Here is a 27,880-nt window from a genome sequence, read left to right on the forward strand (position 1 = left end):
CACCGGTTGTCAGGGCAACGTCTTTCGGATCATCAGTTATCTGTTTAGGATCTTACTCCTTCTTGTTGATATCTCTATTCGTTATCTACTTACAAAAACCAACACCCACCATTTGTCATGCGCAATATTTCATCCCTGGTATTTGTCTGTTGACATGTTACGTCATCTGTTTGTCCAAAACTCAACTTATCTTATACATCTTCCATGCAAGAATCCGGATCTCCCGGCGCCAAGTCCGTATCACCAAAACTATTAATATTTTCATCTGGTTTGTCTTGGTGGTCGTGTACACACTTATCACACAGCTTCTCAGTCTTTTCTACGGCTACCCTTCCGTTAAACAACAGCTCCATGAGGACGAAAAGTTGAAGGAGATTTACTGCACCAATCTGCCGCACTTTAAAGCTACCATTGTTATCTTACTCATGGTGATCTTGACAAGTGGTGTCCAGGCTTTTCGAGCACGAAATCTACCGAAAATGTTCAACGAAAGCAATCGATATTTGTATTCCTGTTTCACAATCGCTGTCATTTTATTGGTTTATTTCCCAATCTCAGCCGGTCAAAAGAATCACATCAATATCTCAATGGTCAATTGCATGGTCATGATGTTGCTCTCCTTCGTGGATGTGGTCATTCACTATTGTTCGCAAGTCTATCTCATTGTCTTCCATGCTGATGAAAATAACGCACGTGAGTTCCGCAAAATTCGAATGAAAGCTGTCGAGAAAAATGCAAAGAAGGTCTTTGCTTTTGAAAAATGAGACAAAACTTCATTGTTACTTAAAGTTCGGTGCATTTTTTTCACCCGATACAAAGAATACCAGTAAACTATCATATTTTAAAACTTTCTTTTGTCTCTGGACTTGTATACAGTTGACGCTCTCTAATTCGACATCCTACTATTCGATACGCTCTATTATTCGATAATATTGAAAGTCCCTGTCAACAAGAAACTCTTATAAACGACGCTCTACTATTCTATACGCTCCCTTATTTGACAAAAAATCTTGAAATCGAGTTAGAGAGTGTCAACTGCATATTGTTTATCAGAAGAAAGGCTTACTTAAACGTTTAGCTCAAGCTGAAGCGATACATCGGATAACAAAAACTTGTAACAAATTGGTAATTGGGTTGGTTTAAGTAGAATGTTAGATGAACCTTTATCTCAGGGACATGGTTAAAACAATTCTACATCATTTACATGAACATGTATGTATTCTAAAGTTTATGTTAATTGCTTACTATAACGTAAAGTAAAATATACAATAATCGCCTAACGTTGTTATAAAAAGTGTCAGCTCAGCTCAGCTCAGGCTATTCCACATTGGCGAGATAAATAGCCTAAAGTTCCTGTATTGACACTGTTTTGACCAAACTCGTAGCCTAGTCGCTTAGTTTGCTTTTTATTAATTCTAGTTTTTGGTGCCTTTTTTATGTTAGTAAATGTTCGTTATCTGAATAAAGATAAATTGAATTGCTATGAAAAATGTACAAAAGATATTTACAAAATACAGTGTGTCCAGGAAAAAAGAAAGTTGTAAAACCTCATACCGTTGATATCTCTGGGAGACAAAAATCTTGTGTCAAGGATTTCTTTATTCTCTCATGCTTTTTTCTGAACACACCTCATTATATGACTAACTTGAATTTGTCAATATTAAACTGAAAATATAAAGAATTATCTAAATAAATTGCCACTTAACTTAAAACCCATTTGATAGAAGAAGTCTCTTTCTTTCATTTACTGTCACGTCATTTTGTCAGGTCAAAAGGTATTAAACTGGTTGTATATCTATCGACTCACGGGCGTATTTGCAAGAATCCATCCATTTGATGCAAAACTGGGTTTTCTCTTTTGTTAAGTAACCTGAACTTCCGATATGAGCCACCGTGAAAATTACGCCATACATAAAGATATATTTCACGGACCACGGACGTTTATCACAGACCTTTTATTTCAACAAAGGTCAAGGCATCGTTGAACCTTCCTCCGTCGACACCCATTTGATATCTCAGACTCCCTTTCTTTCATACCGATGTTCTACTTACCGGTCTGTTCATTTGAATTAGTGTTTTCTTTTCAGTACTTTTTCTCTTTTTCTGAGAACGGAATTTTTTCCGTTGCACTACAATGATTCCCACTGCACAGACGCACGTAATCAGGATGAGTATTCCACCACCAATGGCTGTCAATGCAATAATGTCGAGACCAAAAATAATGTTCTTTATTTTTGACTCTTCTTTTGGTGTATCTTTCTTACTGCTTTTGGCTGAAAAAGAATGAAAACAATTATTATCACATGATTCATAAAATAGACGAAAAATGATTTTAAAAAGCCGTAATCCTTTTTTTTAGCCTGTGACCATAGTCGAGGGCGACCCAAAGGCTTCCTTTTCTCTAGCTGTTAACCGAAAGGTACGGAAGGGCGTCACTCCTTTCCCTGGATTTCTCCACTTACCCTTGATCCGTCTCTTTAGTTGCTGAGCATCAAGCAGAGAGGCATCAAGTACCATTTTAGGAATCTTTGGTATGACCCGGCTGGGGATCGGACCCACAACCTTGCGCGCCATAGATGGATGCTCTACCTTCATGCTACGACCGCTAAACACTACGTCGTAAATCTTAAGATCTGTATATATTCTCTCCAAGTCCACCTTATTTCTTAAAAGCTAACATATTTCCCCGTGTAGCTGGGAAACAGTAGTGTATTTTAAAGGTACGCATTCTTTTGTTAATCAACTGAGTAAGGTTTTGAGGCCTCAAAATAGCCCAAAAATCAAGATACTCTGGTTTGAAGCCGAAATTGAAGTTGTGTATGGGGTATTAGATAACTTACCAACGATAGGAGTTTTATTAGTTCTCAGTTTTTGTATTTCACTGTACGCGCTCGTTCCGACCACGTTCGTTGCTCTTAGTCGAAATTCAAACAACGTATCTTCATCTAGATTACTGAAAGTGTATTTGGTAATGGCTTTGTGTACCTCCACTCGGTCCCATTCTTTTTGACCGATTTGTCGTTTCTCGATAAAAATGGACTTGATTTGACCGTTAGCTTTGTCTAGTAACCATAACAACGTGATGTGATGTTTGCCGATATCTTCTGTATTGAGGAGGGCTGGAGCATCTGGGATACCTAAAAATAAAGATGTGATGTTATCGGTTTAGTTGATCCTGGAGAAATCCTATGAAATATGATTCTTCTTTTTATCTTAAATTTCAAATCCTTTCCTGTTGGTTGTAATGTAAAATTTAGCAAAGCTATCATATAGAAATAAACGGTCTTCATATTTAAGTTAAGAGGTTCTAGTCTCGTTTGGTATCAAATTGTACCATTGTAAATGTTAGCGATGGAATCATCTTTCTTTCCTTTCACTCCTCATAAACAACTCAAAAAGGTCGCGCGGGTGAAAACATATCTCAAGTTTCAATGACATTTTATAGCTTATCTTTACCAAGCAAAAGTTGGGCAAAAATTAAAACCGACTACACGTTCGAAGGATGGACGATCTTATAAAAAACGCGTAACTTGGAACTCAGCTGGTCAAAAGTTCTAAAGTAGCCTGGATTGATTTTATCTTAGCAGCCGCTGTTCTTTTTTCTTTTTATAATGAACGAATAGCTGGTTATTCACGAATTTGCGTAGGATTACAACACTGGGAGACATAATAGGATGGTGTTTATCAATTAAGTGTCATAATCAGTTGAAAAGGTCAATTTGTAAAAAAAACTCTCTTGAATACATATACTATAAATGTCGTGACGAAACGTCGAATAAACAATTTACAGGATACAGTTGCTTCAGAACTGTCAAGATTCGAAAACAGTTTTTGACAGGCAATCAATCTGATGTATTTACTATCATTGTATTGCTTGTCGAGATCCTCCAAAATTATGTTGAATTTAAGTATGCAGCTAGAATACTTTCAGAAATTATTCCTTCTCGTGTACATTTTTTAAAAAAGAACAAAGTTGGAAAAATCGAGAATCGAAGATTCTATAAAAATGCGACTTTAAATGATTTTAGACAAAGTTTTGGAAACAAAAACAAAAACCAACTTACTATGGCCTTCGATAGTGAATTTAGCTTCTGCATAACCAATCTTATTTTCTGCTTGACATCGATACGTTCCCCAATGCTTTGGAGTTACATTTTCAATCATCAACACCGAGGTGGAGCGTTCTTTGCCATCATAGTATTGAAAACGTGTTCGGGAAACAGAAAAATCACCCTTCTTCGTAGTGGGGAGGAGTTGGATTTGTTCGTAGTTGTGAGTAAATAACCATTCGAAGGAGACTTTAGGGTAACCCATAGCAACGCATTTCAGCTCAACGCGTTGTCCAATGTTGACATGGACTCGAGGTTTGGGTACAAGCATCATTGGTTTCGCTAAAAGGAGATTTCAACATATTTAAAGGTCTTGATCACTTATATTAGTAACATGCTACTAGAAGAAGTCTTGAAGCAAGAGTTAAAGAGAATATCTAGTCTTATCAATGTCGATTTAGAAATCAAATATACACTTGGAATTCTTAAAACCTGTTTCTGGTCGGTATTAAAATTCAGTATCGTTTTCCGATAGGATGGAATTTCACCTGGAATTTACCTCCTTCGTAAATCACAAAGTATAAATCTCGAACACCTTTTTCACGAATCAAAAATCAATCAAAATGAATCACAAATCAAGAAAAAATTTGGAATAAACCAGAAATATATCAGAAATAAATTGTTGAGCGGTGAAAAAGAAAGCGGCTACTATATTTTGATTTTTCCTGACATGTTTCGGACTCGGTCCATTTTTACTTCCACGGGTCTGTGAGAAAGGGGTGTATTAAAAGGAAAATTTGTAAATATCGCAAATTAATTTAAGATTACAGCCATGGATAAACACGTTCCCTTTTTTGAAGTTATTTTGCTACCAGAAATTTCACCTAAAGCTGTTCTTAGCCTTGCACTGAGAAATATATTATCCATGAAGATTCGAATTTTTCGGTTGAAAAGGTTGAAAATTTAATTTCGAGTGGAAACTGGAAATACTCTTACCTTCAACATTGACCTCTACTTCTCTTGACACCTGTCCGGCAATATTCTTTGCAACGCATAGATACTGTCCGATATCATTCACAGACAAACTATTAAATGTTATGATATTCCTCTTCTTGTATTGGTTATTTGCAAAGTTCTCCTGGATATCCATGACAGTGTCTTTGGTGAAATTGCCGTGGATTTTGATCCATGTTAAAGTAAAAGGGTTCGGACTGTAGGCTTCACAGATTGCTTCTTTTTTGTATGTTAATGGTGCAGAGACTGAGAGTGGGTACACATGCTTGATTGTTGGTGGACCTGAAAAGTAAAATTTAACGGGTAGAAGATAAAAATAGAAATATAAACAATTTATTCATTGGAAAAACTTAGAAAAGTTAGAAAAAAATAGAACAGGGAAGACTCAGTCAAAATTTACTGACTTTTATTATAGTAGTATAATAGTCACGCCTTTGTAAAAAGCCCTTCTGTATTCCCACTGTCATAGCGAATGCCTGTGTTTTTCTGCAAAGGAGCCGATATTTGATTTTTGTAGATCCTTACTGAGAACGATGGTAAATCAGTACTTTTACCGTCCTTGATTTTGCGGGTCAAAACTGCGATTTGTTCAAAATCGTCTAAGTCACAGTAGCGTAACATGCACTGCATTCTTTCTTCAAAGGCGTGACTATTTCTTCAAGATAAGTCTCTTTACATTTGTGAATGCTCTTTTAAATGTGAATATGTGACGTGTAAAAAGAGTAGCATGAAAAGCTAGCTTTACAGTAATGTGTATTTTTTGGATGAAATCGTAAGTAGGATTAAAAATATGACCGTTATCAAAGTTCACGATTTTCGCTAATAACGAACCCTTTGATGAATGTCGAGTGTCATTAATGTGCTAAAGTGCGCTTATACCAGATATAGAAATAGTTTCCCAAGACGTCTTTTGTACGTTCAAAAGATGATTTTGATGGTATGTGGCAAAGAGGTGTCTCCTGTCAAAATATTGCTACAAACAAGTAGAGATGTTTTGAGAGCAATGTGTTTGCATTTAAGTGGAATTGTTTTTATACAGTATGACGTCCAGGAAATAGAATCACCACTCAACGAAATGAAAACACAAAATTTGCTAGTTGTCGTAAAATCCTCCAATAAATTAAGAAAATATTTGGAAGTCAAAGAAATCTTTTTCTTGGGTAGACACAAGAGTTGCGGCATTTTTATATAAGGAGCAGTAATTTATAGCTGTGCTTCGGTTGTTCTTATTTTAAGTTTTTGTCCCTTCACAAAATTGTGAATGCCGACCGACCTAGTTTCAATAGATTGATACTCGGGTGCTGTATGCTAATCATATATAAGAACTATAGGCATTGAAAAAATGAACTTACTGACAATGATGACATCATAATTAGCTAATGTCTTGACTCGTTTTCGTTCTTTGATTTCATTTCCTTTCCTATACGTGAAAATGATGTCGCATTCCCAATTACCAGTATCGGTCAATTTACTGTTCAATAACTGGATAGAGGTACCACTAACTCTGCGAATCCTATTGCGAAAGTTTTTATGAATTTTCATTTCTCCAAGATGATTGTAACTGAATGCTGTGTATTTGTAGCTTGAATATGCGTTGGTTGTCCATATTACTGATTGGAATCGACCTGCGGTATTGTTCTTGCATTGCAATGTCAGCGGTACGCCTTCTTTGCCATAAACTTTGACTTTGTGTTGTCCTATGAAAAACAATGTATAAGTTTTAAAAGTTTTTACAGAGAGGCGAGAGTTTATTCATCATCACACCTCTTTCTCACAGACCCGGTAGGATTTTTTTCAGCCAGTGGGGATAAAATTAACGATGGGGATTAATATTCACATATTTTTATGAATGGGGATTGTAATTTTTTTTTTTTTGAATTCAGAAAATTCGGTGGGGATGGGACAAATAATGAATATTTTTCAGTGAGGATTGGCTTATTTGATTATTTTCAGTGTAGACAAAAATTGGAGGATCGTTTTCCACCGAGGAAAGACCCAGTGGGTCTGTGAGAAGGGGGTGTACCATCGTCAGTCAGCCTTCGGTCTAGGTCTGAGAGGTCATTAGTTTCAAAGGGGTGATGATTTGAAATTTCAGGGTATCTTTCTTATGGAGAAGAAGCGTTGTGTAACAAATGAAGGCCCCCAAGAAAACGAGAAATGAAATTCGGAACGATACTATAATTTGAGAATCATCTGTTTTTATGGTTGCATTTTTAAAAATGTTCCCAGATTTTTCCAGCAGCGGAAAGCTTCTTTCATATTAGTATTTAAAGATCTAATCTTAAAAATCAAATTAAATTCATGAACAAAATAATACTTACTGGATCCTGAAACGAACGAAATGCAACAGATCGTTAACAAAAAGTAACTTCTAGTAGAAATAACCATATCGTCGAGTACCAAAATATTCTCGATGTTTGAAATTTTTATCTTTTTAAACGATAACGTAATCAAGTAAAAATTTGTATCAGAGTACTTAAGATTTACTTACAGACATCAAGGAGGAAATTTGACAAGCTTGTGTTAATAATCTATTAGACAAACGAATTTTCTCAATAAAGTACACGTTACCAAGTCTTATATAGTGTTAAAAGCGTTTATAAAAACTACTTGACCAACTATGAAATTATACAACCGAACACGATATATCAATAAAGTCAATGAGGTTTGAAAAGTATGTGTATTGAGTACACGCGCCTATCTGCTTTACGCTCGAATCTCAAGAAATCCTTATATTCTTTTGACACTACTCCACCGTTTGAAACTTGATCAAAATGAATCGAGTAAGAAATTCTACTCGCGATGATATTTTCATTTGAATTGACAATGAATCTATGACTTTGTTTACAAAATCAATAAGCTCAAATGATTAAGCTTTCTACCGTTGTGACTTTTTTTGTAAACGTAACTTGATAATAACAATCTGAAAGACAAAAAAAAGTCGGACTTGCTTTTTATTTTTGTCAGCTTCCTAAACCTTACGTTAAATCAACAATGACCTGTTCGTTGGGTAAACAACCAAAACCGATTGACGTATCGAAGCTAAGACCTTTTGATGACTTTTTATTATCTTTATCACCATTCTAAACCTATTTTAAGACAGTAGTAAAAAACTTTTCCAAAAATTATCCGCGAGGAATTAAAATAATCACTTTAGAGAAAATTTCATAGATACTGTAGTCTCCAATAAAAATCAAGAGATAATTTCTTTTAATTTTACTTTCAGTCTAAAATCTAGACAATGAATTTACAAATTAATTTTGAAAAAAAAATTATACAAACTAATTTTCATTATTAAATTTTGAAAGATAAAGGTAAACGCTATTACTATTATGATAGATAGATAGATCCTTTGACAGGGTGGTAAAACGGACAAAAAAATTGGCGCGGCAATTGGCGGCTACGGTCGAAAAGGTGTATCGATACCGAACGAATAACGTTGCCATAATGAGCTATGATTCATGGTGTATGATTTAGAGCACTATCGGAAAACTTTTAGGTTCAATAACAACGACATGCCTAAAAATGAAGATAGAAAGGTGAATTTCATCGATACAAGTTTCTTATAAGAACAAAAAACATAAGGCTTTGATGACCAAATTGTTCCCAGCAGGCACACAACGTTGTTTCAACGTTTATCTAACGTTCACAACGTCCATATAACGTTATATTAACTTTTAAACAACGTTGTGTGCCAGCTGGGTTAATAACAAGAACATTTTAAGGCTTAGAACTCGCAAAGTTAAGAACATCTGACAGCTTGAAACATTTTGATATTCTTATAAAAAAAACGTGTTTATCCGTTACTTTTTAAAGTTTAAACTTACTGTAGTAAAGTTCCATTAGAGACAATTATTAAACACAAAGATGCGAGACAAAATTGGTTTCAATTGCAACTCTACTTTAAAAGAATAATGAGACACACTAAAGTTCGCCCCCACTGAGTTGATCGAAATGCAATATTTCTTAATTTTCTTTTTCTTCCTGGCCAAAAGGTTTTCACTGGATCACTGAAGAGACAGGGGTGTGAGAATAGGTTATTCTTACCTCTCCTCATCCTGGTGGTATTGTGTTCTTCTGAAGGAAGATTTGCACGGTATAATGTTTCGTTTGTAATCACGACAAGACGGAGTCAGTGAACCTTTTTTACTCTTCAAACGATCTCTGCTTGGAATAACTAGAATACAAAAAGATCGAAATTTGGTCAAAATTAGTCAAATTTGTCCCAATAAGGGTCGTAAGATTCACAAAACTTTCCTTTGTTTTCTCCTTTTTAGTCCCGGTAAGGGTCGAAAGTCGGACGCTCCCTGTCAGCTCGCAACCCTTGTACCCCCCCGGGATACAAGGTTTGAAAATATTCTTGAAAAACTCCTTTTCAATGATGCATAAATATGTTCAGCTTATCGAGCCCCACAAACCTAATGTTTGTGTCGTTTAGGGTTTCCGAGTATACTGAATATAAGGATTTCCATACTTTTAAAATTCGAACATTTTGAACATCCGAAGGTTTCAAAAATTATAAACGTTCTTATATATCAAACGCGTAATATTTGTAAAATGATTTTTACCCCATTTTTCTTTTTTGCTGAGATAGTCATCCCAAATCTTTCGATCGATTGGCATGTTGTAATCAAAATGGCCGACAAAATACACGACTTTTTTTGCAGTGTTGACGACCATGCCCATCCCAAATTTCTTCACTCTTTCACCAACTAGTTGATTGATCAAGCCTTTTGATGGCTTCTTTGGGTCACGTTCCCTAAATTGAATCGAATCTGTCATTAACTTTAATAAAGTTGTTATGGACATTTACTGCCTCATTAAATTTCTACAGGAAACAATCCGAACAACCCGAACAGCCCGAACAACCCAATTTCTAGCCAAGGATTTAAATTACCTTCTGGGTTAACAAGAAGAAGATCACGTTTGAGTTAGATTGAAATTACTCGTTCCAATTTGCATAAGACATCCCTGTCCCGAAGATTCATTTAGTATTTTTTAACCAGTGAGGGAGATCTCGTACCCAGAGCCACTGGCACCACTTAACGTTATCAGAATCTTTAAGAAGCGAATTAAGGGACTTGGTTCGAGTTTGCCAGTGGGTAAAGAATGCACTATTAGATACAAATATAGATGAAAAGTCTATCCTGTTTTCAATTTTTTAATAAATCAGTTGGCGGTGTTGCTTATAGCTCAAACATCCAGTTAGAATTCTCAAAAATATAATACTTTGCTTTTAGTTCAAAATTTAGATTACTTTCATAGATAACAATTACCCTATTAGAGACAATTCTTTGGATCGATTTATTATCAGTGACTTAAGGGTCAGGTAAAAGTGTAGGGTAAAGTGTTCACGTACTGGTACCACGCCCATAAAGGATAGTCACAAGTGATGGCGTCAATAAATTGTTCTACGGTGGAATACCAAGCTTGAAATGTATTTTCACCGTTCTTTGTATCGGCATGTTTAGAATCATCATTAGGAGAATTTATGGCTTGCGTTAGTGCCCAGTTCTCAGCTTCTAATGACAGTTCATCATCCCATGTGAGGTTTTCGTCACCAAAAGCTGCTCGTATTTTATTGATTCCCTCAGAGCATGCTGGTCCATATCCACGATATACCCAGAGGTCAGCCTCCTTTCGAACGAATACACCGCCCTGAGCACTGACAACTAAAATACATTGAAAGAAACAGATAAATCACGGTATGAGTTTAGTATGTTTGGAAATTTTGTATTTGCCATGTTTAGTTTCTTGAGGTACATACATTGAAATTGAAAGAATTCGCAATGCTTTGTCATTATAATTTTGTTGAAAAATCTTACCTTTTCTCCATTCAACACATATACACAAACATGTGAAAAATTGTAACTAGAAAGACCAGTCTATATTGCTGAGAGATATTGGGGCTGTTCTAGATCACAATGAAAATGTAACATCTTATTAGAAAAGTCCGTAATTTATATATGAGGATAATGCACAACCTCGTCGTTCCCTGCGTATTTATCAGCTTTTTGATGCTTACTGATAGCGCTAGATATAATTCTCTGGCGTCAATCAGTAATGTAAATAAAGCCTGGGATACACGGATACGAGGTTGGACAATGCAGTGTAGAAGAAAAAAACAAAAGTTGAATAATGATAGTACTAGGACATATAGTTGCAAAGTCGTAAGAAAAGCAGCATCTTACTTGTCGTAATGAAGAGAGCTTCCAACAACATCTTATTCGTCGAAAGATTAAATCGCACTTGTAAATTGAGGCAATAAAAACACAAGCCTTTTACTTCCTTGCTCGAACCTTTCTTGTTTAAGCTTGTTTGAAACCTCTTTGAAAATTTCTTATTGATTGCACTGTCAGTTTAAATCACGAGACATGTTTATTTGTTGTCAAAAGCATTCGTTGACGATTTTGCATTCCCTTTCTCTTTGGTGCTATATCTCGTCACTATAATACTTAAGCAATTTGATAAACAGCATCATCTTATATCATGCAGAGTGACATCATTGATTTTTAATTGATTCCAATCTATTTTCCTCATTATTGGTGCGTTTAATAAACCAAACCAAACATCAGGCTTACGAAAGAAAACTTTCGTCACCTTATTTTTAAAATATTTTCTTATTTTTATAACTTAGATGATTCTAAAACCAGATCTACACTACAACATTATCTTCGGCAAGCATAAACTGCCACGTATTACTTAGGTAAAAAATAGGTGCGGGCGGTAATGGTTCGGTTTTTAACCTTCCCAAGACCCTCTAAGAATTACAAAACGACAAAAGGTCAAGGTAGGGGTCGGTATTTCTCACATTTTGGATCTATTTAAGGGTAAAAAAACCATGAAATTGTCAAAAGAATCACTCTCTAAGGAAATATTATTTGAAAATCGTCTCTCTAAGGCTATGGGTGACTTTTTCCCAGAAATTTAGTCTCTAATCTAAAATGGTCGCTTTTGAGAGGTCTGTTCCGCACATAAACGACCTTCTTCAACCCAAGTACCCCCGTCTGCTCTCCCCAGAGGGACCATGCCGGTCAAACCACACCGTCCTTTTTTCTGCACCAAGCTGCTGGTACTGTCGGCACAAATCTGACAAACAGAGAGCGGGCAAATTATGACCAACGTCAAAGCGGCCATCCGGTCCCGATAATCTTCCTTACAGCCAGTGAAAACTAAAACCAAAAGTTAGTGGAAGTGGTTCTGCATACGAGATTGATTAGCGGATACGTCAATTTGATCAAACCACTACACTACAGTATGTACCGTGAAAAGCACAGGTCGAAATCATATATCGACGCTGTGCCGACGAATCGAGATTCAATCAGCGCGCAATCAACGAAAACAAAAGTAACCATGACGACCATCCAAGATCTTGGATGAAGTTCAAAGTTGATATTTTTATTCCCGTCGTTGAAAACACAACTAAAAAATATCATCAGTGCTTTTTAAAAAGAGTCAGTGATAGAGAATCGTAACACAAAGTCTGTCATTATTTCGATTCAGTTAAAGTGACATTTCCATAATTAATAGTTTAGTAATTACTGTTATACATTTGGGGATCATCATGTAAAAGATTTCTTTCGAAAGAAAACTCACTTCAATTACACTTAGAGGTTTCTGGGGAATTCGTAAATAGTAAACTGCATACTGATATCATACTAAACTGATACAGTCTGCTAGACATTAATAAGGTAATATTTGCTCTTCATTTTGATTCTTTCTACAGTGATTAGATTGACACATGCGCGATAAAATTTCTATTATTGGTCTTTAGAGGTTAATATATTCTTTGAAAACTTAACCTCTGATACTCAGGGTATACATGTATGAGGCCCCCCAGCGGCACCCCTAATCACGCCATCACGCAAAAAAAATTTCTCCATCACGCATCACGAAAATCGCTAAAATTTGTCATCACGCAAAAAATAGCGAAAAATAGCCCAAATCACGCATCACGCCTCAAATTTTTGCCTTATCACGCCAAAACCTTGATCACGCAATCACGCCAAAAAAAATCTCTAATCACGCAAGAAAAAGTCCCAATCACGCCATCACGCAAACCGCTGGGGGGGCCTCATGTATGCGGTTTGTTATAAATGCGGGTGGTAGAGTGGTGGTACATAGGCTGCACACATCCCCTCTGATAAGTTTTAATATAGGGGATGCGAATCAGGCTCACAAAACCGTTCCGAACTTAGCAAAAAATCTGCTAACCAAAAAAAGAGTTGAATGATAGAGAACTTTGATTGACAGCTTGTCGTCTTTTGTTATCTTGAGAGTTTTGTTGCTAATTCAATTAATTTCGATAAACAAAAAGAAATAGAGGAGAAAGAGAAATTTTTAGCCATATGTTCTTTTTATTTGAATCTTTATTTGATTTCTATTTACGTCATCAAATAACTCAAACAATACACATCGAGTTTTTTGAAAAATACAAGTCGCCAAAATTCTGCAAAATACATAGCTATTCGGTAATGTTCTCGGAAGCGATATCAGAGCCCGATTCGCATCCCCTATATCAAAACTAATTTGGGGATGCATGCAGCCTAGGTGGTACATAAAGTCAACTCAAGGCGCAATTTTTCGTGACAAAAATACACCGCGCTTTATTTAAACGCACTTTCACTTTCGTTTTTACAAACACATCACTCTTTTTTATTTTTTGCTGACAAAGCTCAGAGCTCAAGCTCCAGGTTGATCTTTTTATTTTGATTTCAGTGATTCCTCAGGACTTCTCCAATTACCATCACGTGGGTAGCTTGCTGCTGTTGAATTGTCTTGCTCAAAAACTTCTTTTTGTGGTTCGTTTATAGCCTGTTTATAGGACTCCATCCAAAGCAAAGTAGAAATTTCTTTTTTGTATATTTTGAAGCAAGATCATTATCTTCTTTTTAAATGGTAAGCAATAGATTTATTTTTCCTCATCTTATTTTTCAGTAAAACCATTTTATTTTGAGAGTAGTAGAAGGTGTATGGAGCATTTATGCAGTAAAGGTTTATGTAGTAAGGTTTTTACGTAAAGAGCATAGGATATAATGAATCTAGCAGTAGCTAAAGCTAGATAAAAAGAATAGATTTAAAAAACAGGGTGTGCTTCACAGTCACATGTACAGACTTGCCAATGCTCAGGTTTTCATAGTTTCTAAGTTTCAAAATTTTGAATGCGGGACAACAAGATGGGAACAAAACAAGCCTAAAAATTGAGCTAAGGGTGTAGGGATTTTCCAATTGGGGCTCTCTCAATTGAGGGTCAGTAATCTCTCTCTGGGGTTCTAGGAACAATTTTGCCAATTTATTTAATTGCTGAATTGGCAAATTACAAAAACATATCAATTGTTTTAGTTTTTTTATCATTAATCCATCATCTTCATCGTGTTATTGTGTTATTTGGTTATTTTTGCGTAACTTTGAGCTTAATTCTAGTGAATATTTGAAAATGCAGGACATACACAGAGGACAATAGGTCAATTTGCGTTGTATGTGTCCCTCAGGATGTGGGACACTTGGTACCGTAAGTTGGTATAATATTGACATCCCTCTCGACACCCTTCTTTAGAGAAAGGAATAATATGAAAGCTTGAATCACTGATTGAAAAAGGATTATACTTCTCTGACCACTAAGCAAAGAAAAACTTTTCAACCTTTCTATAAATTTCAGCTGATAAAAAGGGTTTCGGAATTAGAGGAGGGGTGTTGACATTAGACCAAGTTACGGTAACTATGCGGTTTTATAGCAGTGACGTTAGGAATGAAAAAAAGCTAAAATATAATTTATCAAATCAATATTGATTTTTACTGAAAACTGAAAACTAAAAGTTTGAAATTTAGTGAATTTTATAGACCATGATCTTCAGATAGAGATCCTTCTGAACTTTAATTTGAAATATTAGAAAAATATCAGAAACCTTTATTTCAGATATCAGAACATTAGACCAAGTTACGGTAACAACTATGCGGTTTTATAGCAGTGACGTTAGGAATGAAAAAAAGCTAAAATATAATTTATCAAATTAATATTGATTTTTACTGAAACTGAAAACTAAAAGTTTGAAATTTAGTGAATTTTATAGACCATGATCTTCAGATAGAGATCCTTCTGAACTTTAATTTGAAATATTAGAAAAATATCAGAAACCTTTATTTCAGATATCAGAAAATGAAAGTGAAAGTTTTAAAGTTGTTTGAAAATGATTTGCATGCAGCAAGCTAGTTTAATATAATTTGATTTAAAAAAACTGATTTTAGCAAAAATTGTACTCAATGTGTGTGTTGCTAAGGTTACTCAATTTTTGATTAGTTTTATCAAGCTTATTTTTTAAGAACTTTATTGGCAATAGCTCTAGCTTAGAGACATTGAACATTGTGCAATAAATCAGATATTTGGCAGATCAGTTGAAGTTTGATATTGATATTAAAAAAAGACTTCATGTATATAAGAGGAATAAAGAGAAGATTATAGAATACATAATCCAAATCTTCACGGAAATGAACATTTTAGCTTTTTTCATTTTTGCAATAATCAATGGAAGTGAGATATTTGCCATGACCATTGATTATGTATGTAGGCTATGCTTATTGAGTCATATTTTAAATGTTTATCCATAAATGATTTTATAAGCATTAGTTTGATAAAATATTTAAAAAATGTTAGTTTTTATATGGAGTAAATATGAATTTTTCATCAAAGTTAACCAGGTCATACAACTGGCTCTAGAAAAAATTAAAAGCTCTTTTGTTTATTTTGTATAAATTTGCTTTCAAAACTGGCAATTACATTTTAAAATGTTGACAGACTTGCAATATTGATAAATGATTGTTTATATTTTTGTTTTTATTATATTTCTGTTATGAATTTTGTATATATGCTGAGATAATTATAAAGTAATCTTTAATTTCAGGAAGAAGAAATGTTGGGCTTAGGATATGAAGTGGAGTACTTCTCTTCCCTGACTGAACGTGTTGATTCTATAGTCATTGTTGGAGAAAATCTAACTGAATCGAGTTATCCTGACTTTCTCAAGCCTTACCTTGAGGCCATCAAAAATTTGGAAGAGGTTTGTATTAACAAAAAATCATTAATCAAATTTTTTTATTGTGTTCCTTCTTGATAGAATAATATAGAGACCTCAAAGATTTGATTTTATAATGAGATTTGTATGGAAGATTTTCTAATTATATATCATGGAGACAATTTTACTTAAGATAATGACACTGTTTATTTTCATTGTGTATAGATTGATGGCGCAATCAAATCTGACATCGCTGTAGTTGCTGTTAATGCTGCAGTAAAGAGATGTGTAAGCTTTCCTTTGTTTTATAATTTGCAACAGAAATCACTACTAGTTCTGAAAACATGGGACACGGTTGATGTTTTTTATCCACAGTCAATCATTTTTATGGACTGTTTTACTTTTTCTTGACAGTCGATGCCTGGAAAAAGACAGCCAATACTCTTAATGAATTATCGAGATTATTTAATTGACTGTTGGTATCTGATATTGACTGTCAATATGTGAGATCGACTGTCGATAGCCACAATTGATGATTTCAGACCTAGTAGTGAATGTATAGATTGTGGTTGAAATTTATGTTGGTTGCCGGTCATATTTTCATATTTGAAACTCTCTCCCAAATCTGTCACACTATAATTTGCGATTTCTATCCTCAAGACAAAGGATAGTTTTCTTTTAAACATTTTTTTTTGAGCCCGAGTCACCTTTTCTAAAAAACAATGTTAACTCAATGATATTTTATAGATCTGGGCACCAACAGGTCCAACAAATCGTGATTACGATGATGTTCGAAGGTACAAAGATGCTGCCATCAAGGGTGTCAAAAGGTTGGAAATCTCAGTTTATTGACTATGTATTAGAGTTGACTACTGGCTATCAACCTTAAGCAACGAAGCTTCTTGACTACTACTTCAACTGTAATTCAGTATAATTCACTTTGGGTATTTTTTACAATAGAGCTTTAAAAGCTGGATCCAAATCACCTGGAATTGTTGTTTACACTTCTGAGAAGCAAAGAGAATCAAAAAGATACAAAGAATCCATTATGGTCGCTTTACTTGGTGCTATGGAAGCTGTTTATGTTGTATGTAAATTCACTTAAATGAATATTAAAGATCTTATCTTGTCTTGATTGTGGTTGTGGTGTCGACTCTGCATTTAAGCGATTTCCAAATGCCTCCTTACATTCATTTAATTCATGTTTTGAAACTCATTGAATCTGGCTTGCAGGCTTTTGTATTTATTGTTTCTTCCAAAATCTGCCATAGCAACTAAAAAGCTTTAAAGTTATCAGTAACAGAAAGTCATGCCGCAAAATATGTGACTTTTTCTACATCAACATCATGACCTTTAATGAGATCTTCTAAAAGAATACATTTGAAAACCAAGTTGAGGTACAGCAGAAAAAATCCCACAAAAAATCTCGAGCACACGAGACGATATTGTTTCCTACAAAAATTTATCCCCTTTCAAAATATGAAAACCATATTTATGATTATGAATTCATTTCAGCCAATTGAAATCAGGGAGGCATTACCTGAAAAAGAAAAGAAGATCACTCGTCTCAGTATTAGCTACAACACATCGGAAATCAATCATGTAAGTTACAACCCTATAATAATTTTTTAGGAGTTAATTTGAAATTTTTACTTATAACCAATAAAGCATGTATATTGTATCAAAAATTTTGTTTAATATATCAAAAATGTTGTATTATCTTTTTAGGACAATTTGATTAAAACAGCATATGGTATTGAATTTGGAAGGTAAATCGTTGAATTTGGCTTAAATTTCGTCTTACAATCTGGAATATTATATTTCTGGCTTACTTAAAAATCATTGCTGTTACTCTAACAAAAGATAACATGAGATTACTTCACGGTTGATTATTTAAATCTGTAACGCTCTTTTCCACCAATTTGTATTCACATATACGAAAATAAAATGTCCAGCTTATTCTTAATTGTTTTCTTTAGATTAATGGCACGAGATATCGGTGGCTCTGACCCTGAAAGAATGTCTGCTGCAAATACTGCAAAATATGTAACCGAAGTCTTTCAAGGAACTTCAATTAAAGTAAGTGACGTTCACAATTATACTCCAAAAATTGAAGCCTGAGTAATAACATAGCAGTATTTGTACACAAATGAATGGATTTTCCCGTTCTTAATTCACATTTTAGATTAATCTATTTTCTCCCCTTTATTTTGAATTTTCTTTCCTTCCAGGTAAAAGTGATCGAAGACCGAGATGCATTTGTGAAAGATTATCCTCTCTTTGCTGCTGTTGATCGATGTGCTACAGGTGGAGACAATTTAAAAATTTCATGCTACATTGTGTCACGCTTCTTAACATTACTCGCTTTGTTTTCAAGGTAAAAAAAAAGATTCGATCTATAAATTGCAATTTTTATTTTTACTTGACAGAGGTGGACAGACACGCAGGTCGCATCATTGAATTGGAATATACGAGTGATAATGTGTCTGATACCTACATGTTCGTTGGAAAGGTAATCAAGTGTACTTTATTAGAATAATCCGAACTTAAAATGACACAAGTCACGGGTTCATAATTAAGGGAATCTTTCTTTACAATATCAAAGGTAAAAGATCAAGAAAATCATTTACATATAAAAAAATCAGAATTACCCAAACCATTAAATAGTTATATAACACACTTTAACCACAAGATCTGCTAATTCTTCTATCCTTCATAAATACACAGGGTGTAACTTATGACACTGGTGGTGCCGACGTGAAAGCTGGAGGCGTCATGGCTGGTATGCACAGGTAAAGTGGCATTTTCCTGATCCCAACATTAATTTCACCTCTTACAAACTGCGGTAGGCTCTTCTCATAAACCAATGGAAGTATTTTTGCTAACTTATCATTCATAGAAACCTAAGTTTGCCTTTGTTTTATGTGCAGAATAGCAAATATGTACAACACTGCAGTCTCCGAAACTCGAACACGCACGGGGAACACAAATTTGTACGATTTAAGGAAATTTCGAGGAATTGACTAAGGTTTATAAGGCATTGTTAATTAAATGAAGGGAACAGAAAACTTGTTCGAGTTAAGGAGACATTCGAGTTATGGAGGTTCGAGTAATGAAGACTCTGTGTACTTTAGATTTTGACATACGAGGTTTTCCTCTCAAATATTTTTTCTCCTTTCATACGATTCTATATTTTGTTTACAGAGATAAATGCGGAGCGGCAACAGTTGCTGGAATATTTGGAGTAAGACCTTTTTATCGTCTTTTGATTTCGCTTATGCAAATTTTGAAATCAACGTGAATACATGCACACCATTGTTTTAGTGGTTAATCTTCAGCATAATTTTTTGTTCTTTTTTGCAGATGCTCGAGAAATTGAAACCGAAAGGAATCAAAGTTGTTGGAAGAATGGCCATGGTTCGAAACAGTATCGGAAAAGGTACAATTTTTTTAAGAGTCTTCATCCAGTGGAAGACGCATCATTTAACGCATCATTTGCTTACACAGCATTTTTAAACTAAAGAAAAAACAATTTCTTGCCCTTCCGTGCTGCTCGAGCACAAATTTTATGAGAATTTTTCAGTTAATTCTGCTTTGTTTCGCTTATTTCAACATAAAAAAAACGGTAAGATATTTTTTTTAAAATAATGGAACGACTTAATTGATCACATGTTTCCTTCATTCAGATTGTTACGTTGCCGATGAGATCATCACATCAGCAGCAGGTGTTCGTGTTCGTGTTGGCAATACTGATGCAGAAGGGCGAATGGCCATGACTGATCCTCTATATCATACCAAACAACAGGTTAGTTTTGATACCTAAACCCCATTTTATGTTTTGGAAGGAATATTGTCTCTTAGAGTTACTCTCGATTACAGAAAAGAAGTAAAACACCCGCGTTAGCCAAGTTCTTTAGAGATTTTTAAACTACTTTTTCATGACCTCCAAATGACAGACTCTTCTTATGAAATGGTAAAAGTAAAAAATCAAAGCATGCTTTTTATATGTTCTGGATTAAGCTTAGGCTACGTCATATTTTCCTTCCTGTCGATCGTAAAACTCCCTACTCAAGAATAAGGCCTTAAAAGCCTGGAGTAAACTATTGTGAAGAGTTTAATTTAGGTTTATAATCCCAAATTGTGGTAAACTATGGTAAACACTTGTCATTATACTTCTGTAGCTTCATTTCTGCGAAAACTAACTTTTTCATTTTAATTTTTTCAGGCATTGGATGAAGTGAATCCACATTTATTCACAATTGCCACGCTCACTGGTCATGCAGTGGTCGCCGTTGGGCCTGAATACACTGTAAGATCGATTGCGCTTTTAATTATTCAATGGCGTGTTCACTTTCAGTCAACAATACGATTATTTTTCAAAGCCTGACAATCCTTTCTTTGTATAACTTCGGCTATTGTTATACAAAGGTCTCAAAAAAGCTCTCGTACGGCGTATTGATTTCCCAGCTGGGACACAACGTTATTTCAACGTTCATCTAACGTTATATTGACGTTGTGATCATTAGATGGACGTCGAAACAACGTTGTGTACCAGCTAGGCTTTGATGAGTATATTCTTAATGTTCAATTTTTTTTGTATTTCAGTGCATTATGGATAATGGACCAGCCGAAGAGACAGACACAGCCCGAACACTTCAAAAAAGTACTTCTTATTTATATTCACCATTTTCACTTTTCATTGTTTTCCCTTATATTCTTTCATTTTTAATGATTGTTCTGTCTTTCTTGCTTTTTTAGTTGGTCATGGTTTATCTAATCCATTCGAAATATCAACCATTAGACGTGAGGTAAGATGATCAACGATTTATTACAGCTGACTATCTTTCATTGAATTTTCAAAGGAATCAGTTTTTCATCGAATAAACGTTTCGAATGGTAGAAAGTTGTTTATGAATAGTAAAACGTCGAATAAGAGAGTATCAACTTTACGTTTGAAAAAGTTTGTTTAGCATGTGTATTATTAGTCTTATTCAAAACAGGCTGTCTTTGAATTTTCAGTTCGTAATATTATCCGTTATTTACCAATCTTAGGATTATGCTTTTTGTGATGGTCGAAATGAGTATGAAGACCTAATCCAATGTAACAATCAACCTTCTTCAAGAACACCGCGCGGTCATCAATTTCCCGCCGCCTTCATGATCTCTGCTTCAGGTCTCAAGGAAGGTTTGTAATTCATTTTCTTTTTCAATCTGCATAAAGAAAAACAATACATAATTTTTACTTTGAGGACATCCAAGAGAGCTTGATAATATCTTTTAATCTCGTCTATTTAACTAATAGTTTTAGAAGGCATTTTCACAAGGCTAGTCGGCTAGGCATTTTTTCTCATTTAAATCTTAGCCAACGAGGAACAAGTTTTTATTTCTTTCTTTTAGTAATATCATTTATCTAGTCTATTTAACTAATAGTTTTAGAAGGCATTTCACATGGCTAGTTGGCTAGGCATTTTTTGTCATTTAAATATTAGCCAACGTGAGAAACAAGTTTTTATTTCTTTCTTTTAGCACGGTATTGATTCCGACCGTCCCTTAAAATACACGCATATGGATATTGCTGGATCATCCGGTAGCTACCCGGGGACCCCAACAGGTGCACCACTCATAGCTTTAGCCAAAATGATGAAGATGTTTTGAATGGTTGGTTGTCGCCCTTACAATTTCTTAGGATGTATTCTAATTTTTAGGTTTTTAAACTCTTAGGTAATTAACTTTCTTTATTCTCAAAACATAAAAGGGCATCTTTCGTCTTATCTTAGCGAGAAATTGTAATAATATGGCGGTTTCTTTATTATTCTTGTTCGATCGACTGTCTCGATTAGTTAATTTTGATCACAATCAAAATGTTGTTTATAATTTTATTTTTAAGGTTAAGATATGATTTCTTTATTTTTGTAATTTGTGGATTAGTTTTTTATGTTTGGTATTTCTATTTCTAAGAGAGTTTATTTTGTTTTTTATTCCAATTTCTTTCAATAATTTTAGAGTTTATTTTTCGAATAATTTTCGATTTAAAATACGAATGAATAACATCATTTTTGCATTGTCTTGGGTTTTTTGTTGCTATCAGTACGTTGTCCTTACCTGCTTGTCTTCTCTATTGAGCTTTTCTCTATTATATTGTTCTGCGTAGAAATCAAACATTTCACACTGGCTCAAAATGAAAATCTCAATCGCTTTCACTCCCTGTCAGCATTAAAGTTGAAAAACAAGAATGTCACTTCAAAACATAGCTCATTATGTACATGTTGGAAGGAAAATTGAAAGTGGAACAACTCTGCTTACATCAACTTCCCTCGACGCTTTTTGACGGCGAAGTAAGATAAGGAAAGAAACATGACGTCCCAGCTGGCATACAACGTTGTTTTAACGTTTTTAGAGTTATATGGACGTTGTGAACGTTAGATGAACGTTGAAACAACGCTGTGTGCCAGCTGGGGGTGGCTAACTTTACTGAGGTTCTTATTGCTTCTCAAGAAAAAACTGCTTTAAATTATGAAATAAATAATAAATTTCTTCTTCTGAAAAATGTTTGAGTAAAGCACTCGATCTACAGTGTAATCATTTCGGATGTAATGCCATATCAATATTTTGTTTTTCAGAAAACAATATATTAACAACTAACGAGTAATATTAATATAACCTCATCTAAACAACACGATGACGTGCACCCACAGGTAAACAACAGGAACAAGACATCTTGGTATTCATGTGATTCTCTTGATAAATATGACAGGCAAACGAGTTCCATATAGACACCCAATATCACTAATTAATTGTCAACAAGAAAGCCAAAGTTCAGGTATAGTATTATTTATTATTGTATTAATAGTCAATTCATATGGTTCTTTTAGGTTGCATACTGTACCTTTTAATGTTCAAAACCAACAAACTCGAACCGTTTCACTAAGCTGCGATACTTTACTGTTCGATTTCTAAGATCTTTCCACTGCTCCGCTACCATTTTGAATTTAAATGGCTGAAGTCATAGCAATGAATTTCAAAATGCTTGCCTCTCTGAAGAAAAGATTGAACCTTAGAGTTCTCGTGCGCTTGGTAAGCTAGCGTAGACAAAATGTAGTGCTTGGCTACTATCATGGTTTACCAAAACAAAAAAAACAAATCGTTCAGTCTGTTGGTCGCCCTTTCTAAACGAATACATACAAAATGAGAAAAAAAGTAAAATTTCTGCAAATGGAACGGAAGGCATTAAAGGGTTCTTCAAATCAAAGATCGAATGTGCCAATTCGCTAAAATTTGTTCTTTTAAGGTAACCCTAACTGAATGGAAAATCCCCCAATTATGATAACATACCAAAATATTTACCAATTACAACGTCAAAGAAAATTACCGAAAAGGTCGAAAGTAATTGCGGTAAGTTTCTTGATTATACACAGTCTGCATTTTTTTTACTTTTTACCACTGTTGTCTGTTTAATGGGCGATTATTTGTGGCTAATTTGTCTGGAAGGAAAGCCGACATCATGAATTCTTTTAATTGATCTCGTACGTGATGGACTTATTGGAAAGTAAATATTCAGTTAAATCGATTTCATTTTAAGTAAAAAAAAGCATTTAGTATTCTCTCTTTTTAAGCAGCCTTGAATGAAACACCGCGTCAAAGACCTGGACGGAACGTTGTGTAGTCCACAAGACTAGACTAGAACTGTCCCCGTTGAAAGAAATACTTGAAATTTCATCCCCACTCAGAAAGACACACTGGTCTATTTTTCTAAGTTTTTAAGAAAATCGCTAGTTCAAACTTTAAAGGCTTATATCTCCGGATCGCTGCGCAGACCTGACTGAATGATAGAAAGGTGCCCGGTGGGAAAATTTCAATTCAATTCGCTATTAAGGACAATTAAGTAAAACAGAGCCAAATTTGATCACTTGTTGACAAAAAATAGTCAAAAAGCGGTCAAACATTTTGTCAAATTTTTGCATTTTTTGACTTTTTGACTTAAATCTCGCTGGAAAGACTCACTTTTGAATTGGAGCACAATCCAATTTCTACAAGTTGGACCAAAAATGACGATTTCTTTCTCAAACTGGGCATTACAGAAGGGCACGGAAAGGGTTAGACACATGAAAATTTGGGTACTTTATTTTCTTATCTTCTTGTCCTACTTCCTGTGTTAAATAGTAACCACTGATTAGTCCCGAATGGCCTAGAAATGCCACTTATTTGCCATCCGAAACGCCTGACTCCTGTGTTTTGCACACAAACGCTGGGTTGAAAGTAAAATCCATGGGCAGATTTTGTAAAATGTACCACGGGAAACAAAGAAATCGCTAAGTTTAATATGTCATTCCACAAAACCGCACATATTTTAAGGCATCACTTGTTCTTGCTTTAGAAAGGTACTTCTTGACTGAAAGAGTAACACCACCATTTAAACTGAAAGAGTAACACCGCCATTATTTTTCTGTTCCATTCAGGAGAAATGAGAATTTATCATGGATGAATGCAGGGAAAGATCAATAACCAAACTACAAATCGTAAGTTTTATATTGATCAATTTTTTTTCCCTTCAACTCTTAGAAAGATACATACAGTTTTGTGAGTTCGAATTAGAAATCAAATATGCAGTCCTAAACAATTGCCTATAGCTCAAAGCTAACTTAATTTGAAGGGCATATAGCGAATACATACTTTCAGAAACAGCATAGAAATAACTACAATGGTATCAAAACCGTTGGTTAACTCTCAAGCTGCAAGGGTTTTGTCATGGTTTTTAAAAAAGTTTTGAATTTGAAAGTAAAAGTTTTCAAAAATCTGAATCTGCGTACCAGTACGCAGGCAATTTTGCCGGTTGGCAGGGTTATAAGGATGTTAAATATTTATTTGTCTACGGGGTCCGCGGCTAACGGCTTTAATATCTTTCAGGTGAAATAGAAGGTGAAATCAGATTAAAAGGGTACACCGGTTCTAAGAACCTATTGTATTTGATGTATGAAGAAATTGGTGTCTCTATTACAAAATTATATACATTAATGTTACAATTTTCAAGCTTGAAAAAATATTATACGCTCGAAAAATGAATGAAATAGATTAAGACAAGATGAGCGAGAAAATCTCTACCTTTCCACGTAGAATTGTCTATTGAATTGAATGAATTACAAGTTACAAATGCTAAAATACTTATTTACAAACGCTAGTACATCAGGTCCGTACTCGTAATTGCTTAATTGACATGTGTCAACTGCAAAAGAAAATCTTTCGGTTTTGAAGTCATGCCACGTAAAGGTTGCATGTCGATTGGTGATTGCACCATATTAATATCATACTTCGCAATAAAGGTACCCAAAATGGCGTACATCATTGCAACTGCTAGTTTGTCGCCAGGACACCTGCGCGTGCCCACGGAAAATGTGGCAATTTCGTTACACAGCTTAGAGTCAAGTTCATTTGAATCATTCAGGAACCTTTCGGGTCTTAATTCGTTAGGTTTCAACCATGTAGATTCGTCGAAATTCATTTGATACAGATTTGCAATCACGATTGTATTTTTAGGGATAACATAACCTTGTATCAGAGCTTCTTCGTTTGATTTGTGGAGGACGCCTGTTGGGGCCACACATGACATACGGAGGATCTCATAAATGGTTGCCATGAAATAAGGAGTCTTCGATTTATTGGTATAATTGAAATTGTTCGTGTCTGTTGATAAACCATCTAGCTCCTCTCTGCACTTCTTTACAATGTTAGGATTGTTGGATAAGTAAATAAACGCCCAACTCAAGGTTGAGGGAATAGTATCAAAACCAGCACCAATCATATCTGAAACAAGCTTTGCAAGTTCTTTACACGTGTCCTCGCTCTCAAGTGATTCAGCTGTCTCGTTCTTCAACAGGTTTTCCAAAATGGTAGTCGGAGCTGCGTTAACGCCATTGTTGTTTTCATCGGACGGTTTTTGGAGCTCCTTTCGAAGCATATCCATGTTGAAGCGTTCGAACTCTTTTCCGCAGTTGGAAATCACAGATAGTCTTTTGTTTGGAAATTTTTGAAGTACTGGGAAGAAATCAGCTGGGTTATCCGCTTCGGCTACCTCAAACCAATCTCTGTAAACGCGCGATACTTCTTTAAGATCTGTACTCAGGTAAGGTAAATCTATTCCATACATGATAGAGAGAAACATGCTGGGAATAATCCGCTCAAAGTCATGGGAAGGGTTAAACGTCTTCCCTTCTGAAACATATTGATTAAACAGAGCTACCATCTTTGAAGCCTCCTTTTGAAAAATACCAATCATATTCTTCTCGTTCATCAAAAACTTGTGCAAGCTTTGAACAGCTCTCTTCCGATTTTGAACATATAATGGACTATGGTCGCACAAAGAGATTCCGGTACGCCCGTATCTTGTGTATGAAAATGTCGGAAGGTCCGGTCTTCCGCTGAACTTCTTTGCGTTTTTAACGAAAGCTTCCTTCATAGCTTTCTGACTGCACAGCACTGTAATATGGTGGGCTCCCAACTTCAGGGAATAAACTTTGCCGAAAATGTTAGACATTGATTCCAAGACGACATGAAGTGATTTTGAACCAATCAAATGCAAATGACCTGAAAAATTTTAACGGAAACTTAAAAACAATGAATATAATTTTCACAGCTCAACCAGGGTTACTCAATCAAAAAATATCAACAGCTTGAGCAAAATTATTTGTCTCGCAAGATCAGTGTTAAACCCTTTCAACCAAACTAACGTATTAAACGTTCAAACGCCAATATACCGAGTCCCAGGACTTGAGCATATAGCTCATGACCACTTGATTTAAAAGGGCATAAAAAACAAATAATGTTTGAAAAGGGGAATAAAAGAAACCTTTCGAATGGTATTAAAATCATTGTCTTACTATCAAGGTACAAGCTTTCTATAACAATTTGAAGTTTCGGATTTGAAAAAAAAAGTGGAAAATCTTCACATTTTTCAAAAAGATGTAAAAATCTCAAAAGTGAGTGCTTACCAATGATAGGCAAGGCCGTTGGAGAAGGTAATTTCCTTGGCTTCTTCTGATCCCCCACAGCAACATACTTCAAAACGAGGCCAAGCAATAAAAACATAATAGCGACTGATATCATCTTGTCTGCTCTGTAAAAATTTTGTCGCTAAGCTTGCAATTACCGTTAGAAAATCCGCTCTTTTAAGCTTGCATTCGGAAGCTGTTACTGTTATTTTATACTGAACACCTGCGTATTTTGCTCGCTTTTATACTGGTTCATAGTACACCCTCCTTCCTTGGGGTTCTTCCGTTTTACGCCCAGCCTCCTACGCATTGTTCAAATGTACAGTTTCTAAATTAATTATGAAATTTCTTTATAAAATATTTGTCACGTACACATTCCAACGAGCATAAGTAAGATCTATCAATCATAAATAGCAATTATCAAATCTCGTAAATAACTCTCTTTAAAAAGCAGGCGCACTACTGTGTCACGGATTTCAATCGTGTATGCGTTAGTGCTCCATAATCTCATAACTAATTTCCGTATTTCGAAATTTTCGTCTATCCGTGCTTCCTTGATCTTCAGTAATAATTAATTTTAATCATTTTCCAATGGTTTCCCTTAACTAATACTTGCACGATCTAGTCGTGTAAATAGTAGAGACGGGGGTCTCACACCCAAGAAAATGGTACATCTTTGTTTATTTTACAGAACAGTTTCAAGTCTCGAATAAACGATACATACCGCAATTTTCATAAAGCAATTTTCGTACCCGTTTTTACCGTATTAAAGACAAAATAGTATTTTGTCTTTAAACACAGTAGTCCGCTATGAAACGCCACGGAT

General features: G+C 34.9%; 4 protein-coding genes and 1 long non-coding RNA gene across 5 annotated transcripts; 2 read left to right on the forward strand and 3 right to left on the reverse strand.

Annotated features, from left to right (window-relative positions):
* Positions 1-1,199: 1,199 nt before the first annotated feature.
* LOC136809593 (cell adhesion molecule-related/down-regulated by oncogenes-like) lies at positions 1,200-7,513 on the reverse strand. Its single transcript, XM_067066130.1, has 6 exons — positions 7,385-7,513; positions 6,416-6,760; positions 5,046-5,345; positions 4,065-4,391; positions 2,841-3,137; positions 1,200-2,273 (listed from the first exon to the last, which is right to left on the reverse strand). Exons 1-6 carry the CDS (start codon positions 7,449-7,451, stop codon positions 2,032-2,034), a joined length of 1,578 nt encoding a protein of 525 aa, XP_066922231.1. The 5' UTR covers positions 7,452-7,513; the 3' UTR covers positions 1,200-2,031.
* A 929-nt stretch (positions 7,514-8,442) lies between these two features.
* On the reverse strand, positions 8,443-11,451 carry LOC136809594 (uncharacterized). The gene is made up of 5 exons (XM_067066132.1): positions 11,255-11,451; positions 10,423-10,735; positions 9,632-9,822; positions 9,111-9,240; positions 8,443-8,582 (listed from the first exon to the last, which is right to left on the reverse strand). The coding sequence occupies exons 1-5, from the start codon at positions 11,283-11,285 to the stop codon at positions 8,537-8,539; spliced, it is 711 nt and encodes a 236-aa protein (XP_066922233.1). The 5' UTR covers positions 11,286-11,451; the 3' UTR covers positions 8,443-8,536.
* Positions 11,452-13,699: 2,248 nt separating this feature from the next.
* Positions 13,700-22,125, forward strand: LOC136809595 (putative aminopeptidase W07G4.4). The gene is made up of 19 exons (XM_067066133.1): positions 13,700-13,961; positions 15,962-16,117; positions 16,298-16,360; positions 16,820-16,902; positions 17,033-17,159; positions 17,588-17,674; positions 17,801-17,841; positions 18,052-18,151; positions 18,304-18,379; positions 18,502-18,584; positions 18,800-18,864; positions 19,277-19,316; positions 19,436-19,511; positions 19,759-19,877; positions 20,298-20,381; positions 20,678-20,735; positions 20,831-20,880; positions 21,125-21,257; positions 21,599-22,125. The coding sequence occupies exons 1-19, from the start codon at positions 13,959-13,961 to the stop codon at positions 21,607-21,609; spliced, it is 1,455 nt and encodes a 484-aa protein (XP_066922234.1). The 5' UTR covers positions 13,700-13,958; the 3' UTR covers positions 21,610-22,125.
* A 685-nt stretch (positions 22,126-22,810) lies between these two features.
* On the forward strand, positions 22,811-24,585 carry LOC136809686 (uncharacterized). The gene is made up of 3 exons (XR_010847007.1): positions 22,811-22,892; positions 23,361-23,464; positions 24,529-24,585. It is a non-coding gene; the product is annotated as an uncharacterized lncRNA (long non-coding RNA).
* Positions 24,586-25,162: 577 nt separating this feature from the next.
* On the reverse strand, positions 25,163-27,320 carry LOC136809596 (cytochrome P450 1A2-like). Its single transcript, XM_067066134.1, has 2 exons — positions 27,055-27,320; positions 25,163-26,650 (listed from the first exon to the last, which is right to left on the reverse strand). The coding sequence occupies exons 1-2, from the start codon at positions 27,167-27,169 to the stop codon at positions 25,275-25,277; spliced, it is 1,491 nt and encodes a 496-aa protein (XP_066922235.1). The 5' UTR covers positions 27,170-27,320; the 3' UTR covers positions 25,163-25,274.
* Positions 27,321-27,880: the final 560 nt, after the last annotated feature.

Source organism: Clytia hemisphaerica, unplaced genomic scaffold (genome assembly GCF_902728285.1).
Source record: "Clytia hemisphaerica strain Z4C2 unplaced genomic scaffold, Clytia hemisphaerica genome assembly, whole genome shotgun sequence".
Classification (NCBI taxonomy): Eukaryota; Metazoa; Cnidaria; class Hydrozoa; order Leptothecata; family Clytiidae; genus Clytia; species Clytia hemisphaerica.

Excerpts from the sequence above, each read along its gene's own strand:
- LOC136809593 (XM_067066130.1), bottom strand. The coding sequence starts at position 7,451 with ATGGTTATTTCTACTAGAAGTTACTTTTTGTTAACGATCTGTTGCATT. Across the intron at positions 5,346-6,415 it reads TTATGATGTCATCATTGTCA|GTCCACCAACAATCAAGCAT; the intron begins GTAAGTTCATTT and ends TTTACTTTTCAG. Across the intron at positions 2,274-2,840 it reads TAATAAAACTCCTATCGTTG|CCAAAAGCAGTAAGAAAGAT; the intron begins GTAAGTTATCTA and ends ATTCTTTTTCAG.
- LOC136809595 (XM_067066133.1), top strand. Across the intron at positions 17,675-17,800 it reads ACACATCGGAAATCAATCAT|GACAATTTGATTAAAACAGC; the intron begins GTAAGTTACAAC and ends TTATCTTTTTAG. Across the intron at positions 18,152-18,303 it reads TTCAAGGAACTTCAATTAAA|GTAAAAGTGATCGAAGACCG; the intron begins GTAAGTGACGTT and ends CTTTCCTTCCAG.
- LOC136809594 (XM_067066132.1), bottom strand. The coding sequence starts at position 11,285 with ATGTTGTTGGAAGCTCTCTTCATTACGACAA. Across the intron at positions 10,736-11,254 it reads AGCTCTCTTCATTACGACAA|TTGTCAGTGCTCAGGGCGGT; the intron begins GTAAGATGCTGC and ends AATGTATTTTAG. Across the intron at positions 9,241-9,631 it reads CAGCAAAAAAGAAAAATGGG|TTATTCCAAGCAGAGATCGT; the intron begins GTAAAAATCATT and ends TTTGTATTCTAG.
- LOC136809596 (XM_067066134.1), bottom strand. The coding sequence starts at position 27,169 with ATGATATCAGTCGCTATTATGTTTTTATTGCTTGGCCTCGTTTTGAAG. Across the intron at positions 26,651-27,054 it reads AACGGCCTTGCCTATCATTG|GTCATTTGCATTTGATTGGT; the intron begins GTAAGCACTCAC and ends AAAATTTTTCAG.